The following is a 16,917-nucleotide window of genomic DNA, read 5'->3' on the forward strand; positions in this document are numbered from 1 at the left end:
GTCACTAAAAACACAACACAAACACATATATATGTATGTGGTTTCAATGCAGAAATATTATAGTCAGAATTTTTTCTGAGGAATACCATAATGATTTCTTTAGTCTAATGTTGCAGGTGTTTAGGTATAGTAAGCCTTGAAAAATACTTTAAAATGTCCTTTTTTCTGAATCACAGTAAAAAATGGAAGACTAAAATAACTGCCTTTTGAGAGATATTCTTTGATCGTGAGATCTTCAAAATACTGTTGTTTTTTTAAAGATTTATTTATTTATTCATGGGAGACACACAGAGAGAGAGAGGCAGAGACACAGGCAGAGGAAGAAGCAGGTTCCATGTAGGGAGCCCAGTGTGGGACTCAAAACTAGATCCTGGGACACATCCTGAGCCGAAGGCAGACGCTCAACCGCTGAGCCACCTCGGCGTCCCAAAATACTGGTTTCTAACAAAAGATCAGCACCCAAATTTGAGTTTTAGCTACAAATTCTGAAATGTATTCCATTTACCTGAAATGTATTTCAAATGTATTTCATTTCATATTACCACCAAGTGTGGTCCAACTTGCATTTGGGGGACAGAGACTTCTGAAAGAGCCAGAGTAGATGCTGGCGGGTCTGTTAGGGGCTACTTGAGTGACCTGGTAGAGATGATGACAGCCTCGCTGCAGGAAAGGGCAGCGGGTGTCGTCAAGGACAGCAGACAAGAGCTGCAGGTACAGCCTGTTACATACAAGTTCTCTTCATAGCAAGATCCCCTGCAGGCCTCATAGGGAGGACAGCATGGTCATTGCCCCTCTCTCTTAATTCCCTGTATCCTTAAATTAACCTCTCTTAACTAGGATATCTGAACACCTGTCTCTGTTTCAATACTTTTATCACCACGAATATAGCATCTGGCATTCAAAGCTTCCAGTCTCAGTAACCAGCGAATCCTGGCCATTCTCAGCCACCCCCTTTGCTGAAGGACAGCCCCCGAGATAAGACTAAAAATGTGCAGCAGAAAAAACCCATGCTATCAGCATATGTAAGTTATACTGACTCCAGTCCTTTTCACCCCTTACAAAAATGCAATCAGATCATGTCATTCTTATGCTTAAAGCCTTTCAGTACATCCCTGCTGGTCTTAGGATTTAAACTAAATCCAAATTTACAAACCTTAAGAAATCGTCCTTAAAATCCTGGGAGGAGGGGTTATTCAATTTTATAAAAATAAAAGTAATACCAAAAACTCCCAAGAATTATCTAAATGATGACAAATCTCTCAGACATTACATTACAGGTAAATTAGTTTTGCTTGTCTTCCCACTGGGATGTAAGCTCTAGGAACATGGAAACAGTGTGTGCCCATAGCACTGGTTCAATAAGACTGTTGAATGAGGGAGAGCCTCAGGTACTACTGCAACCCACACAAAGATCTAAGCAATGTTCTTTATTCACTAATCAGAAAGTAAAGGGTAGGTAGGTAAGGTGGCAAAGTTCATCATACATTGGTTCAAGAGTTTTCTCAATTTCAAACATTATCCATAGTCACCAGGAAATAAGTCAAAAGGGAAAAATGATCAAACCTATATGCTATTAATGAAATGCATATTGAAAGAACATTATGATATTACACTTGACCCTGGAACAACACAGGCTGAACTACAGAGGTCCACTTACAGGCCACATTTTTTCGATAAATAGAGTACAGTACTGTAAACAGACTTTCTCTTCCTTATGATTTTCTTAATAACCTTTTCTCTAGCTTACTTTATTGTAAGAATACAGTATGTAATACCTACAACACAAAATACATGTTAATCAACTTTTTACATTATCTGTAGGCCTTCTGGTTAAGTTTCCGGGGAGTCAAAAGTTACACACAGATTTTGAACTGCAGAGCGAGTGGGCACCCACAATCCCTGCACTGTTCACGGGTTGACTGGATACACATTCTAAAATATCAAAAACATTTCTTTCCACTAAGCCACACTCAGGAAAGATTGGAAGCTGAGAGAGGAGAAGATAGTAAGGCATTTCTGAGAAAATATCATTACTGGTGACCACAGAGGTTCTGTCTTCCTGAGAAGCAACCTAGTAAGATTTAACAAGCTCTATAAAATGGTTCATACTCTTTAACTACAGAATCTCCCTTTACAAAATATACCCCAAGGAAATAGGTAATCCAAAAAGGAAATAAAGAAACTTATAAAACATGTACATGGCCTAACGGTAATAATAATGAAAAACTGGAAAGTTTTCAAATGATCAAATATGAGATTAAGCTAACTATGAGAAAGCAACACCATAGACTATACAGCCTTTCAGAAGAAGTACATGGATTCCACTGACACTTTACATATATATTTTTAATTTCTCTATATATCAGGATTTCTTTCTAAAGGCAGAAAAGAGTAAAATCTCAATTCTGAAAGCTAATGAGCTTAACATCTCTAATAATCCTATATAAAAAAGGCTGCAAAACATAAATTTAGAGAACTACAAAGTTTGGTGTTTATCAGAATTCAAAATAAATCTATTAAAATTACCTGCGTTTGTGAAAGCTGAATGCTCTGGACCTGTGGAAGCAGAAAATAAGCATTTGGTAGCTGCTTTGCAGACCCTTCGGTAGAGATTCTTCGAGTGCCAATTCCAGATACCTTCAGGAAAAAAAAAAAAGTTAATCATTCCCCGATTCATTTTGAAACATATTTCCCATAATGTTAAAACACCTTTCCAAAGGAATCTGTATTCACCACCTTGGCCTTTAAGATTCTATTAATCCAATTATTATATATCTTTGTCTACAAAAGAAAGCAACAAAAGCTGCTATATTTAAGTTGAATATTCCTCACTATTGCTAATCTTTTCAGATATAAACAACTTTCCCCCATAAGGGACCAAGTTTTTAATGGAAACCAGTAAGAAATAACCACAGAAATGATAGATCTTGGCTTGATGCCACATCCTATTTAAGATGTCACAGATACCACTTAAGAATTCCTAACTACTTTTTGTGAACAACAAAAAGATTCTTCACACTCCATCCCTGGTGCCTTGATATGAATAGTGAGCTCCTTGAGAACTGGCTGCCAAGCATGCAATCCATGTCCCCTGATCAAAAATATTCCCAAGCCCAGGAGGGAAGGGGGCAAAAATCACTAGGAACCGCTTTTATACCTCCTCCCCCTGGCCTGTTCATGAGGTCAGGGCAGAGAGTTCTGAAAGCCCGTTCTCTTTTATAATAGAAACATAATATGGTAGGCTTCTTTGTTTTGTTCTAATGCCCTTCAAAGATCCATAGTGAGAGTCACAGTTCTGTGCTCTGAGAAGACAGCCAACTGTGTATGGCATGGGAGGCAGAAGAAGGTGGGAAAGCTGGCGAGTTTATCACTAACAATCACTAACATCACTAACAATCTTATATTCTAATGACATAAACCAGGGGGCAGCATTTCCAAAAGTCTTTTATAAAATATCCAAACCCCTCTATTAAATCGACAAATCAAGGGACCAGAGGGAAAGGTTACTTACATGATAGGGAAGGATTCCATATGAGGAGGTATTAATAAATAAAGAACTTTCAATGCTTCCTTCTTCAGTAGGTAAGAAGATAATTCTGAAGGATGTTTTCCCCATTGCTGGAATCACCTGAAAGGAAGAACCAAAATGGTCATTTGGAATGGACCTCTTAAAAAAAAAAAAAGTCAGAGACTTTCTTTTTGACTATTTCCACTGCTAGATGTCTGTATATCCTGTATCCTTGATTCAGAAGTATCACAAATCCCTGAGAATCATCAAATGGATCAAAATCCAACAATCTAAGAGGATGTACCAAAGAATATGCCACAGACTTATGGCAGGATAGCTGACAAGTCTTTTCACTTCCGATTGAGAATCCTGCGCCCTCGTGTTCTTCCTTTTCCCTCCTCCTCCGCACCCACATGGTCAATGGCCTTTACCAAACACACAGTTCTAATCATACTTAAGTAAAAGGAGCCTCCAATGTACTAACCTGTCAATACCTAATGCAAGTCAGGAGCTATGTTAATCTGGACAGACTACCATAAAATACTGGACTCCCTCTTGCACCAACTCCTTGGTTCCATATTTAAAAGGGAAAAAGTCGGGAATCCCTGGGTGGCTCAGCGGTTTAGCGCCTGCCTTTGGCCAGGGTGTGATGCTGGAGTCCCGGGATCGAGTCCCACATCGGGCTCCCTGCACGGGGCCTGCTTCTCCCTCTGCCTGTGTCTCTGCCTCTCTCTCTGTCTCTCATGAATAAATGGATAAAATCTTTAAAAAAAAAAAAAAAAAGCTGTTGTCCTTTAAAATTCTTTTAAATAAATAAATAAATAGATAAATAAATAGGGAAAAGTGCATCAGGTAGATATAAGTAAGCTAAATAAACAAGAAAAACCCACTAGTAACTGGGATCTTCATTAAAAGTTAAAGACCAGTGAAATCTAAACTACCAGAAGACCAGGATTTGGAGCTCTCTGCTATGGTGCAAATTAGCTTTATAAGGAGCCATTCACTACCTCCCATTCCTACATTTAGAAAGGATTCCTATTCTAGTAGGTTTGCCCGGCAAAGAGATCATGACTATAAACCTTGTACTAATTACTAAATGGTTCTGCATTTGTAGTCATTTCAAGACACATAATACTAAGTTTCTTTAACCATGAAAAAGTCCCGTTAGATATACAAGATTATACCTTGTTTAGATTCTAAACTTTTTTTTCCATGTAGATAGCAAGACCCACCAAAATTACGGACAACTGAAAAAATAAATGCTAAAGCAAACACACAGAAGGAAAAGAGTTTGGGTAGCAGAAAAAGGGGAGACAGGGAGCAGAGGGTAAAAACTTCAGGCCAAAGAAAGCAAGAAAACCTGGCAGCCTGCCACAGCATAGTTTCCAAGAGTACATCAACACTTACCCTGCAATGAACAGGAGGCACATGAAAATGTCTAGCAGCTGTAAACACTGAATTCACCACGACCTCACTATCCCTACTAGGGTTGTAAGCATAGAGAATCTTTGCTGCAGGGTGACCCAGGAACCTAGAAGGGGAACAAGGAGAAAAAAAAATCCAATGTATTGTGTGGTCATAAATATAGCTATCCGTCCACTCATCCCTCCACCCATCCCCATATATATATATACTTTAAACCCAGAAAGTGGGCAGACCAGGTCGCTCAGCGGTTTAGCCACCAGCTTCAGCCCAGGGCGTGATCCTGGAGGCCCAGGATCCAGTCCCATGTCGGGCTCCCTACATGGAGCCTGCTTCTCCCTCTGCCTCTCTCTTTTTCTGGGTCTCTCATGATTAAATAAATAAAAATCTTTTAAAAAAAAAAATAAATAATAAAATAAAATAAATCCAAAAAGCTGTTGATGTTCATTAAAGTTAAAAGCAACAATGATTAAATCCTGCTATTAATAAAGCATTTAATTCACACATCAAAAACTGTTAAAAGAATTCTTTCTTTTATGAGGCACTTACGCCAACCAATGGTAACACCTCACTGACTTTTGCGTTAGAAGAATTCAACCTGCATAGGCCATTAAATGCTTGCAAATATACAGAGTAGGAACTAAGAACTCGCCTGATGGGGCTCTAATTCAAATGAAAATACGTTTAGATAAAGAAACTGCACTTAGAAAAACCCAGTTTTTTAAAAGTTTCTTCTCTAAGTAGTAAGTTTAAGATTGGGGGAATGGATTTCAACTCACAGAGAGACTATTAAATCTCAGGAAAGGAAAACTTAATTGGTGCTAAAGACCATTCTTCTGAGAAGAAGGTCAGCAACACTTTCTAGCGCTTGCTCTTATCCATTTAAATCATGAGTCTTTTAGAAAATTCTGATGAAATCTTTGGATCTTCCCTCCACAAAGAGACACATACACACAAGCTTTAGACATAATCAAAATATTCGTGCACTAAGGTAAGAATGTCTGCTTTCCAGCAAACACCCTGATGAGGACATTCATGTTGACTCTGCCCTTCCTCCTCTTTCCACCTGCAAGGCTAGCAAAGGAATGTAGCTAACTTCTGACCCACCTACCTGCTAAGTTCTCTAGAATCATTTTCCTCTGATTCCTACCACCTGATACCAAATTCACTCTCACGGCATAAACAGAGAGTCACAAAAATTTCACTGAAGCTGTTTCTCCAGTTTTAAAGCCCTCAGTGGCAGGGACCCAAATATACAGCTCTCCTTAATATGGCCTAGAAGTAAAACTGTATCTAAATTCAGCAAAAATTCATCTCAATTATACTTGTATTTCTCTGATTTTATTCTGAGTTCTCTAATATTAAGAGTTGTGTGTTTTAGGGAAAATGAAGTACATACTGTCCTATGTACAATGGGATTTCCAAACTACTGTATCATTGCCATCAAATCCCTCACATTCCTCTTCCAGCTTTTCTTTTCCTTTTTTTTTTTTTTTAAATAGGTTCCATACCCAGCATGGAGTCCAATGTGGAGCTTGAACTCATGACCCTCTAATCAAGACCTAAGCTAATATCAACAGTCTGATGCTTAACCAACTGAGCCACCCAGGCACCCTACCTCCTCCTACTTTCAATCACAAGTATTAACTGAAGGTTTAATACAGCCAATGTGTATTTTTAAAAATAAGCACTAATGTGATCAAAACCTTGATTTTTTTTTTTTAGCGTTCTTATCTAATATGACTAAAATTTTTTTATACTACCATAAGCATAAAGGGTCACCTCAGAGAGCCCTGTCTTGGGAGTACCAGGCTCACATTTGCCTTTTCCCTCCATTAAGTTAAATAAATAAAGATTTCATAGTTTTAGGTTTTAGGTAAATAATACAATTCAATATGCAAAGTTACTACTACTTATCCTCAAAGCTTTATATCCCACTCATATCATCAGAATATAAGATTTTTAGTTTAAAAAAATATGTATGTTTCCCAAACAAAAACACATTAGAAAATCAGACTTTAAACTGCAATTCTACAGGGTCCAGTGACTGCATCCACCAGAAACCTCACCGGACCTAACACAGACCTAGTTACCACTGTGCTATTTTTATTCTATTTTTTTAATTCTATTTTTAAAAGTGTTAGGAGGGTAAGAATTTCCTTCACTAGTGACAACTGGAAGATACTCTATTAATTTAATACTACAAAAGAATGATTAAAATCTCTTATGAATGATTAGCACTTTTTAATCTCAGGACCAGTGGAATATTAACCCTTACAATAAACCCTGAGACATGGACAGAAGGCAGGTGAATAACATGATCCTGATTCTGGATCCCAGAAGAAACCAAAGCTATAAAAAGGGTGGGGTTTGCCCAAGGTCAACTTTGAAATAAACAATAGCAAAAGCTGTACAAGGGCAGTGAAGAAATGAGAGCTCTGCCTGAAGTTTGAATATACTGCCTATAAACTAGACCATTTATTAAAAGTAAGGAAAAATTTGACTGATTTTAAAAGTGTTCTAATTTAGACTACAGTTATCGAGATTTTTAAAAAACTTTAGCAAAAATAATTTATTCCCATAATTATATCCCAGAGCTCACTTATAAAAAAAAAAAATAGCATGGTATGTGCTGGCTTAGAAATCAGACTTATTTAAAAAAAAATCAGACTTATTCTATTGCTTTTAGTGAAATGCCCTTGGGCAAAATACATTACTGCTCAGCAACAAATTCATGAGCATCTGTAGTCCATGCTCAAGTAGAGAGAGATTTGAAAATGACACACATGAGACTGTCTCTCTCTCTCTCTTAGATAATACCGCCCACCATTATTCCACTATCCTTCCAGGATTGACAGGAGACACAACTGACAAGAGACACGATTGTACTTTGAGAAGTATAAAATACTACATAAACAAAAATGAATCATCTAAAGGTGATTCAAGTCTAAAATGTAGTAACCTTTTCAAATAAAAGATTTTATACATTTGCTTTTCAACCTGCTTCCAGTTATCAGGACCAGAATCTGATACATATAGCCAATGTACCCACCCATCCATGTGCCCTGATTGCAGGATTTTTATCTTACTGAATTGTAAATATATCATAGACAGTCAGTGCCCTATGAACTGGAGTTGTTATCCTGATCTAACTGTACTTACTATTATCCATCTTATTATATTTAGCAATCTGTGACATATATTTTTTCTTTTCCATATTTTTATTTCGTTAGCATACAGTACAATGTTATGCAATATGTATTTTTAAAAGAAGGTCCTGCATTAAAATTCTTTAAAATAAAGACTCTTCACCAAAGTAAAGTGATCTCTCAGAATCTCAAACCAGTGAGGTTTGATCATAAATGCAGCTTCGAACGTTTCTTTACCTAAGAATAAAAATGTACAAATTCAAACACAAAAAAGCAGACACCTAGAATCTTGTAAAGTCAGCAAGAGCCCTTCCCACTTTTCTCTCTTCTTCCTTTTACAAGAATCTCCTTTAAAAGCTCAACAAGGTACTTTAAATTTAAAATTCCTTCTCCTTCCCTGCAGCTCTAATCTTTTGCTGATCAGAAGGAGAGGGAAAGAAGGAAATCCAGATGAATAAAGGAGAGCACACCAGGAGCCCACCACTAACTCACCCCAGATGCTCTCCTAGCACCAAGCCTACTTCATTCACCTAACTTTTCCTGTAACTCAAAAAAGTTCTTTGTAACACTGCAGTGATGTTCCAGGCTGCTGAAATAAGCAGAGCTTTGACATCTGAAATACTTTTACTTCCATACTCAAATCTCTACAAATGTGAAACTGTATCTCTTCAGTGCTGAGATATTCTGCATCCAGGGAGTTTAACACCTGAAGTTTCAAACTTCAACCACTTTAAGTGTCACAGCCAAAAAGAGCCTTTAAATTCTCCCCTTCCGCACAGCATCACCCTTCTCTTAACTTCTCCCAGTTCCCAGATTCGTCCCTCAACCAACACTCAGATCACATCCCCTTCATCCTAAGAGTTCTGAACACGATGTAAGTAATTACAGCTTCTATGCTGTTTTCCCCACTTAACTCATTTCCAAAGTCTTAATTGTAGCAACTAACAGTTGTACAGTGCAATTCTGAATCTCAAAGCATAGCAAGCAGTAAAAGCCAATGAATCTAATGAAAAGAATTCAGAAACCATAAATATTTAGTGTTTTTCATTATAAAATAACCTGATTTGTTATAGAAAAACAGGGACTTAATACTGACTTCTTATTAAATTCCAATCACTATAAAATATTATAAAGTGTATTTATTAAAAATTGGTGAAATAGCTAACATAACCTTACACTCTCCTTTTCACAAAAATATTCCTTTTAACAAGTCCTAGGATCAATATACCTCATATTACTAATATACCTAAAAGGTATTTAACATTTTATATATAGATATGTGTTATATATAAATATATTTTATATACATTAATATATTTTAAATATATGATATCTTGAAAGCAAAAAATGCAAATAAAGTTACTAAAAATTATAAAGAAAAGATACTTACTGAATCCCAAAATCCAGAACTGATGGCTGAAAATGTAAGCCCTTTCCACTAAATAGTTTGTCTGAGAAGCTAAAAAAGAAAAGAAAAGACAAATTATTTTTTGTTTTGTTTTGAAGTTTGAATGCTGAGTTAAAGTATATTCTTAGGCCAATGGCTCTTACAAGCTATCATTTTACCTCCTAGATGAGTCTGAACTAGATTTTAAATTAAAAAAATTGAATTACTGGAAGTCTAATATAATTCTACAGCTGCAAAAATTCAAGATACTTTTAGATTATGGTTAGTATAATTCATATCAAATGTACAGATTCTGTAAGCATTCAACAAATATGTGCTCGCTTCGGCAGCACATATACTAAAAAAACAAATATGGGGATGCATTTAAGTTTTAATAGGCTTCATTTCTAGATGTATTCAAATAACATGACTATTTTCATAAACTTCAAATCAAGACATACATGTAAGGTGAGTGGAGTGAGGGGTTGGGAGGGAAGGAGATTTGGCCTCTAAATTAGCTAGACTATTTATGATGGGGAGGGGAACACAGCCAGGGTTGCCCCTAAAGGCTGAACCCATCATCAAATCTGTATTTTTAAGAATAACCATCACATAAAAACCCACATGGCAGGTCATACTTTCCACAAATGTTAATCATTACAATGATTTTTCTTCAGAGTCAAGACAAATTAACATACCAAAAAACATATTAAAAAAATAGAAGAAAAAATGTACATGTATAATATAACATACATAAACATACTTAGACATAAAATACAGAATGTGTGTATGTATATATAAGTGTGGTATATTATGTACACCAAGAAACTATCAATGATCATATGACATTTTTTTTAATATTTATTTATTTGAGAGAGAACTCTTGTATCTTGGGGGCAGGGTTTGGGGGGGAGGGATAGAGAGAAAGAATCTCAAGCAGACTCCCCACTGAGCACAGAGTCCAACTCAGGACGTGATCTCACAACCCTGAGATCATGACCTGGGTCAAAAACAAGAGTCAAACGCTAAACCAACTTAACCACCCAGGGGCCCCGGTCATGTGACATTTTAAAAGCCATGTAATCCAAAATATTTAACTGAAAAGCCCCTAAATGTAACATGTGTAGCTGTTTTCAAGGACTCCAGCAAGCTTTCCAAAATACAATCATTCCATTGTCTCCCACCACCTAGCACTCCACCAAACATGGTCCCCAGACTGGTTCAGGAGTAGACGTCTGAGTTTCTGAGCTCCTGGCCAATAGAAGCTTTGTGACCTTCAGCAAGCCCATCTCCCATTTTTCTTGAAGTCACAAACAATACACAGACCAGAGAACCCCTTCTAAAATCCTAATCTGATAGGAAGAATCCTGGCTGCAATCTTTCCTTCCACCCTCCACTTCTCTGCCTCTAACTAAATCAAGGTGACAGCTCAGTCTCCATCTGCCCAGCCTCTGCCACTTCTCCACTTGCATTGAACTTGAGCAGAGAAGAGGTATGCTGTTTACTGGTCTCCCTCCAACCTCAAAAGGCCAGGACTAACTCCAAGACTTGTGTACAAAAAGGTCACCAACACACCTAGTTGCCTCCAGAAATGTTCTGAAGAACCCCCAGAGGTGATGGATGTCATGCACCATAGCCACTCACTCCAGATCGAGCTGGCCAGGGCTCAGCATTCCAGAAGAAAAAGAAAACAGGCAATTTCACATGCCAAAAATTATGTTAGAAAAGTCAGGCTACTATATAAGTAATAAGTAAAATAATTAAAGATAGTCTCTTCCTGTCTTGTACACCCAAAAGTGGATTTATCATTAGATTTCACATCTAATTTCTGAATGAAGGCAAGGTTTTAAGTATTTAAGTAATTCACTCAAGATCACATAGCTACTAAGAGTCAGAGCCAGAATTCCAATGCAGATCTGCTGAGGTCAGAAACATGAAGCTGGTATGGAGTTCAGGCCTACCCAAGTTCACAGGAACCTACCCAAGGAACCCAGGTAGTCTAGCGGCTGGGTGAGAGTTTGGGCTTCAGAGCGCAACAAACTCGGATTCCAGGCCCAAGGCCACCACTCTGTAGTCCTGAGTGGGTCAATCACTTAACTTCTCAAAAGTCCCAGCCTTACTATCTTAAAATGAAGATGACAACAGATATCTACCACATAGTTATCCTGAGGTTAAAATGAGATAATAATGACTTTGCTTCGTGCCTGGCACAGAGTTAAGTGCAATAAATATTAGATCATGTTACTAAGAGGAAGACTGTCATCTAACAAGAAAAGTAATGAGAACAGATGGAGAAGCCAATTGAGTTTGAGTCAGAGCTGACTTGGGGATTTAAAAGTCCCAAACGGGCAGCAGTACTTATCTCTGAATAGAACAAATGAAATCTAAACCAGGGCCATCTCATATCATAACAGAGATTCTAAATCCCACAATCAGGAAGTTTTACACACCTAACAAAAATCAGATATGTAAGGTCCAACCTAAAGTAATAAACTAGACATAACCAGAATTTCTTTAACTTCAAAGAAAACTCTATTTCAATCTCATTATGGAGAAGTAAACCATGTCAATATTTCTGCCTAAAAGTCATAGAACAGATTCATTTTTCTCTTTGGTCAGTTTCGGCTCACTTGACTTTACAATTTTGGAAAGGAGACCAAGTTACACGGAGATTTAACATCACTAAGTTAAAAAGTTGGTTCTCAAAGACAAAACAATTTATTTTTTATTTATTTTATTTTTTTAAAGATTTTTTTTATTTATTCATGAGAGAGAGAGAGAGAGAGAGAGAGAGAGGCAGAGACACAGGGAGAGGTAGAAGCAGGCTCCATGCAGGGAGCCTGATGTGGGACTCGATCCTGGGACTCCAGGATCATGCCTTGGGCTGAAGGCAGGCACTAAACCACTGAGCCACCCAGGGATCCCCGACAAAACCATTTAGATGTAGGTACGGTCTTGGACAGTACTCACACACATGCATATGCCCTCAAATATTTGTTAAAGACTGAAGGGGGGAAAAAGCAGCAAACTGCCAAAATTTAGCCAACCATGGACATCAACAACCATCCTCAAATGTCAGTGGTAGCTAAGAAATTATACTGTGTTTAAAGACGCCAAAGTTTTCATTTCCAAATCGATGACATCAAAGTAACTTAAGCTTTACGAGCTACAGCAATAAAAGACAAAGTTCCTTCCCTTTTCTCCTTTACTCAAAAGTCAGCATTAACCTTTTTTGCACGTGTGCTCTTAATAATGCGGATGTTTCTTTTATGTCCCAGTTCACCTGCCTCCTTCCCTCTAAAGAGTCCCCTCATCTGGCATAAAATAAACTCAGGCATCTTGTAAACACAAATGCTAAATTCATGCCACATCTCTCCAATGTTTTACTCCTCCCTCACCAGTTAAGATAATTCTAAGGAAAAGCCCTATATGAGAAGAGAAAAATAAAAAAGGAGCACAGGGAGAAGAAATAGAGGTGACAGTAACCTGAGGTGAAGGGGCTCTTTATATGGACCCTGTCCCACACTCTCTCGTAGCCCTTCTGAAGACACCGGCCTTCCACAAAGAGCTGACTCTTCCCTCAGCGTTGGGACATGTGGACGAGGCATTCTACACACGCTATTTGGTAAGAGTATCACTGCCTGAGATTATCTGACTTCTCCTCTTTTGTCTTCTTCTCTTTTTTCAGAAATTTCAGGTAACTTTTTTTTTCTCTATATGTAAGACAAAGAAACAGTTCCAAAAAGAGTGGGTAGTACAAGAGAAAAGAAATTTCTCTGGAAATGAGAAGAGCTTGGTTCAGGTCCCAGGTATGATATGTGTGCCCATGGGACACCAGGCTTCAGTTTCCTCCTTGGCAAACTGAAGGGGCTGGACTGGACTGCGTGGCCCCGAGATCCCAAGAGGAGCGTTCAGATGCCCAGACTCCGTGTTCCTAGGAAAAGGAAATCTATCTGCCAATATTAGACACACCCATTAAAAAATTTCAGTCCGGTGACTTCGATATGGAAATGAATTAACTGTAACAAACTGTTCTGGCCATTCAGAAATGTTATCTGACCAAATCATCCCAAGCACAGTGCTCCACCTCTCTGGAAAGGAGCAATGGGGTCTAGGAACTGCAGACCCAGGCTCAACAGCTCTTGACAATTCAGGAAGAAGCTGCTGCACCAGGGCAGGTGGCTAGCTCTAGGAAGAGTCTCCCCATCAAGGTTACAATCCAGGAAGCATCCCAACTCACAAAACTCAAAGATCAAAAAAGTTCAAAGAAAGGAACAGACATGTCTGGAAGACTCAGGAAAGGCTTGGGGCCGGGGGTGGGAGGAGACAGGGGCCTCAAAGAACAGTTAACTCAAATGGAAACTGAGCTAAGGGCAAGAGGGAAGACACAAAGGCTAAGGAAAGCACAGGCCACGTCTGGAGAACCCCATCCAAGCAAGGAGAACTCTTCAGAAAGTTGGGCTGGGCTGGCGGGCACTGAGCAGGGGAGTGCGGAGCACACAGCAAGGGAGGTGGGCATGAACAGTGAGGACAGGAGGGCAGCCGACAACGAGGCCTTACTGGAGGATAGAACACTGGGACGGTCCATGAGCCAGACACCCACCACAACACACCGTGACATGAGTCTCACGTGCCATGGGTCTGTGCTGGGCCTTCCCCCTAAAGGAACCTAAAGGTTGAACCAGTTTGTGGAGAAGATGGCCTGCAGGGGCTATCTGTAGTCCCTTCTGAACAGGTAACCCTCGACCCTCCCTTCACACTCTGACAGTCATTTGACAGTGACTCCTATAGGGAGGATGGAACTGCCCGGTTTTCCATATTCCTCAACGGACTGGTTTCCATCTGCCTCAGAGCCCCAGCATCTATGGTTCGCTGCCTTTAACATGCAAACTCTTCTAATACCTCGAGAGAGCAGCCATGACCAGGCTTCCACCGCCCGATGAGGACAAGGACAAGAGGACCGGCTTCCCACACATTTCACAAACCCTCTCTGCCTCAGAAAGGTAACAAGAGACTGGAGCAAAACAACACTATTGTCTAGACTCTGAAGTCTTCACGGAAAGACATGCTGTGCTACTGAGCTACTTGCTGGGCCTGCCTATGACAGTCGACATCACCATCTGAGCACTACAAGTTGCTTTTGTTCGGCTCTTACTTCTAACTTAAAAAATACTTCACCCAGAAGCTAATGGCGGGAAGATAGGATGGACACAAGCAAGTCTACTCAAGTTAGAGCTGCCAATCTTCCTGGCATAGTACTACTGGCAAAGAACCACTTAACAATGAAAGCAGGAGGGCAGCCGGGGTGGCTCAGCGGTTTAGCGCCGACTTCAGCCCAGGGCCTGATCCTGGAGACCTGGGATCGAGTCCCGCGTCAGGCTCCCTGTGTGGAGCTTGCTTCTCCCTCTACCTGTGTCTCTGCCTCTCTGTGTGTGTCTCTCATGAATAAAATCTTTAAAAAATAATAATTTAAAAAAAAAAACAACGAAAGCAGGAACCAGTATTTTTCTCCCATTGAATCCCCAAGGGGGGTGGGGGGAATCATCTGGTTGGACATGATTTTTCTAGCTTCTTCTATCTAGTACAGGAGCCTCAGACTTCAAGGTCAAAGCGAAAAGGAAAATCCTGGGAGCAGTACTACCAGTCTGTCAGAGGTGCTCTCACTGATAATGAGATATGTAACGTTTTAAACCAGCCCTGCACACTGCTGGCCAGGCCTGCCCAAGGCCAGAGCGGATGTCCGACATGCTGATCTGTCCCACGAGTTGTGAAGGGACAGATCTGTCCCCATTCATAGCACCCGCGGATGAGGTGTTCCTTCTCTCAAAGACTAATGCCCAAGAGCCCCTTTCTGGATAGAACCTGGGCTGATTCTAGGCTCTTACCCATCCTACCCTCTCCAGGATTCTCAGCATCCCCTCCTGTGCTTTCTCCTCCACTTATACACATGAGAGACTCAAGCTCCTGTCACTTGAGAACACTCTTTGACCTTCATCCTTCCAACTGTGAGTGAAAGTGACAATGACAACAACTACACTTATTGAGCACTGACAGTGTACTAGATGCTGTGTGCAGCACTATCCCATATAATCCTAAGAACCTTGTGTGGATACCATTGTTATCCCATTTCCACACCCAAAGAAACCGATGTTTTGAGGGTTTAACGGGAACAAGCCCCTATGCTACACTGCCTCCCATCCATGCCTCTGATGTCCTGCCCCCTCACTCTACCAAAAATGCTTTTCTGAGGTCACTGGTGAGGACAAGCTGGGAAGGCAAGTGCTGAGGTTACTCAATCTCCCCACTGGCTCCTCTCCTGAAGTGCCCCTCCTTGGTTTCTAGGAAATCTTGCCCAGTCTCCCTCCTCCCTCTGTGCTGTTCCTTCTCATCTCCGTGCCAAGCTCCTCTCTCCCACTCTACTGACCCCTCAGCTCTCCCTAAAGTCTCACTATGGCCAGTCACACTTACTCCCTAGTTTCAACTGTCACCTACTGGGGGATGCTTCCTATCTGGACATCTGTTATTTCTTTGCCCAGCATGCAAATCTCCTTACTTCAACCACAGACTTCCCACCACTACCCTTCCTGGATTCTGGAAGGGCCAGTTACTAATTTTTCTAAGCCCTGCTTATAGCCAGGATGCTGGCATGTGACCCAGACTTGGCCAGATTCACCTGCCTGAAGCAGAGCATCAAGAGCTGGTGCCATGAGGAAGGAAAGAAAGTGAGAATGGTTCTGGTGGCAACCACGGCAGTCAGGCAGTGGGATACACGTCAAGGACAGAAGTGTTCCATCTGCTTCCACTGCACAATTCTAGCTGTGGTTCTATCCTGCTAAGTCCCCTCTTCTTTCTTTGTTTTCTGAGCCTGGTTCTTCAGTCTTCCTAGAGATTCTGAGAGCTGCCCAACATCTTTTCAATACATTTCTTTTCTGCTTAAATCAGCCAGAGCTGGCTTCTGTGGTTTGACTGATTCATTTCCCAGGACTGTGTCTCTGTGGCCTGGACCACTCTGCTGAGCTCCTGACTCGGGTTTCCAAATGTACCAGACACCATCCCACAGATGGCCTACAGGCACATCCAAATGGAATCCATGGTGGAATTCAACATCTCTCTCAGACTCCCCATTGGATCACCAGCACTGGACACTAGGCCCCCTCATGCATGGTTTTGCTTGCTGTGGTTTCAGTTACCTGCCATCAACCACGGTCCAGAAGCAGGTAATTATTCTTCTGATATACGCTTAGAAGGTCAATACTAGCCTAATGCTAGGTCAAAAAGCCTATGCCATTTACCTCACTTCATTTCATTAGGTAGACATTTCACATCTCTCATCATCACAAGAAGGGTGAATGCAGTACAATAAGTATTTTGAAAGAGATCACATTCATATAAATTTTATTATAGTACATTGTCATAATTGTTCTATTTTATTATTGTTATTAACCTGCTAC

At 40.1% G+C, this 16,917-nt stretch overlaps 1 protein-coding gene across 1 annotated transcript in view; it reads right to left on the reverse strand.

Annotated features, from left to right (window-relative positions):
• TMEM131L (transmembrane 131 like) overlaps nucleotides 1-16,917 on the reverse strand; it is a 161,843-nt gene that overhangs the window by 71,409 nt on the left and 73,517 nt on the right. The window contains exons 4-7 of the mRNA XM_041738377.1: nucleotides 9,470-9,538; nucleotides 4,916-5,039; nucleotides 3,512-3,628; nucleotides 2,527-2,637 (exon numbers count right to left, since the gene is read on the reverse strand). Coding sequence (XP_041594311.1) covers nucleotides 2,527-2,637; nucleotides 3,512-3,628; nucleotides 4,916-5,039; nucleotides 9,470-9,538 — 421 coding nt within the window. The remainder of the gene's footprint in view (nucleotides 1-2,526; nucleotides 2,638-3,511; nucleotides 3,629-4,915; nucleotides 5,040-9,469; nucleotides 9,539-16,917) is intronic.

The sequence above is a fragment of the Vulpes lagopus genome, chromosome 23, assembly GCF_018345385.1.
Source record: "Vulpes lagopus strain Blue_001 chromosome 23, ASM1834538v1, whole genome shotgun sequence".
Lineage (NCBI taxonomy): Eukaryota > Metazoa > Chordata > Mammalia > Carnivora > Canidae > Vulpes > Vulpes lagopus.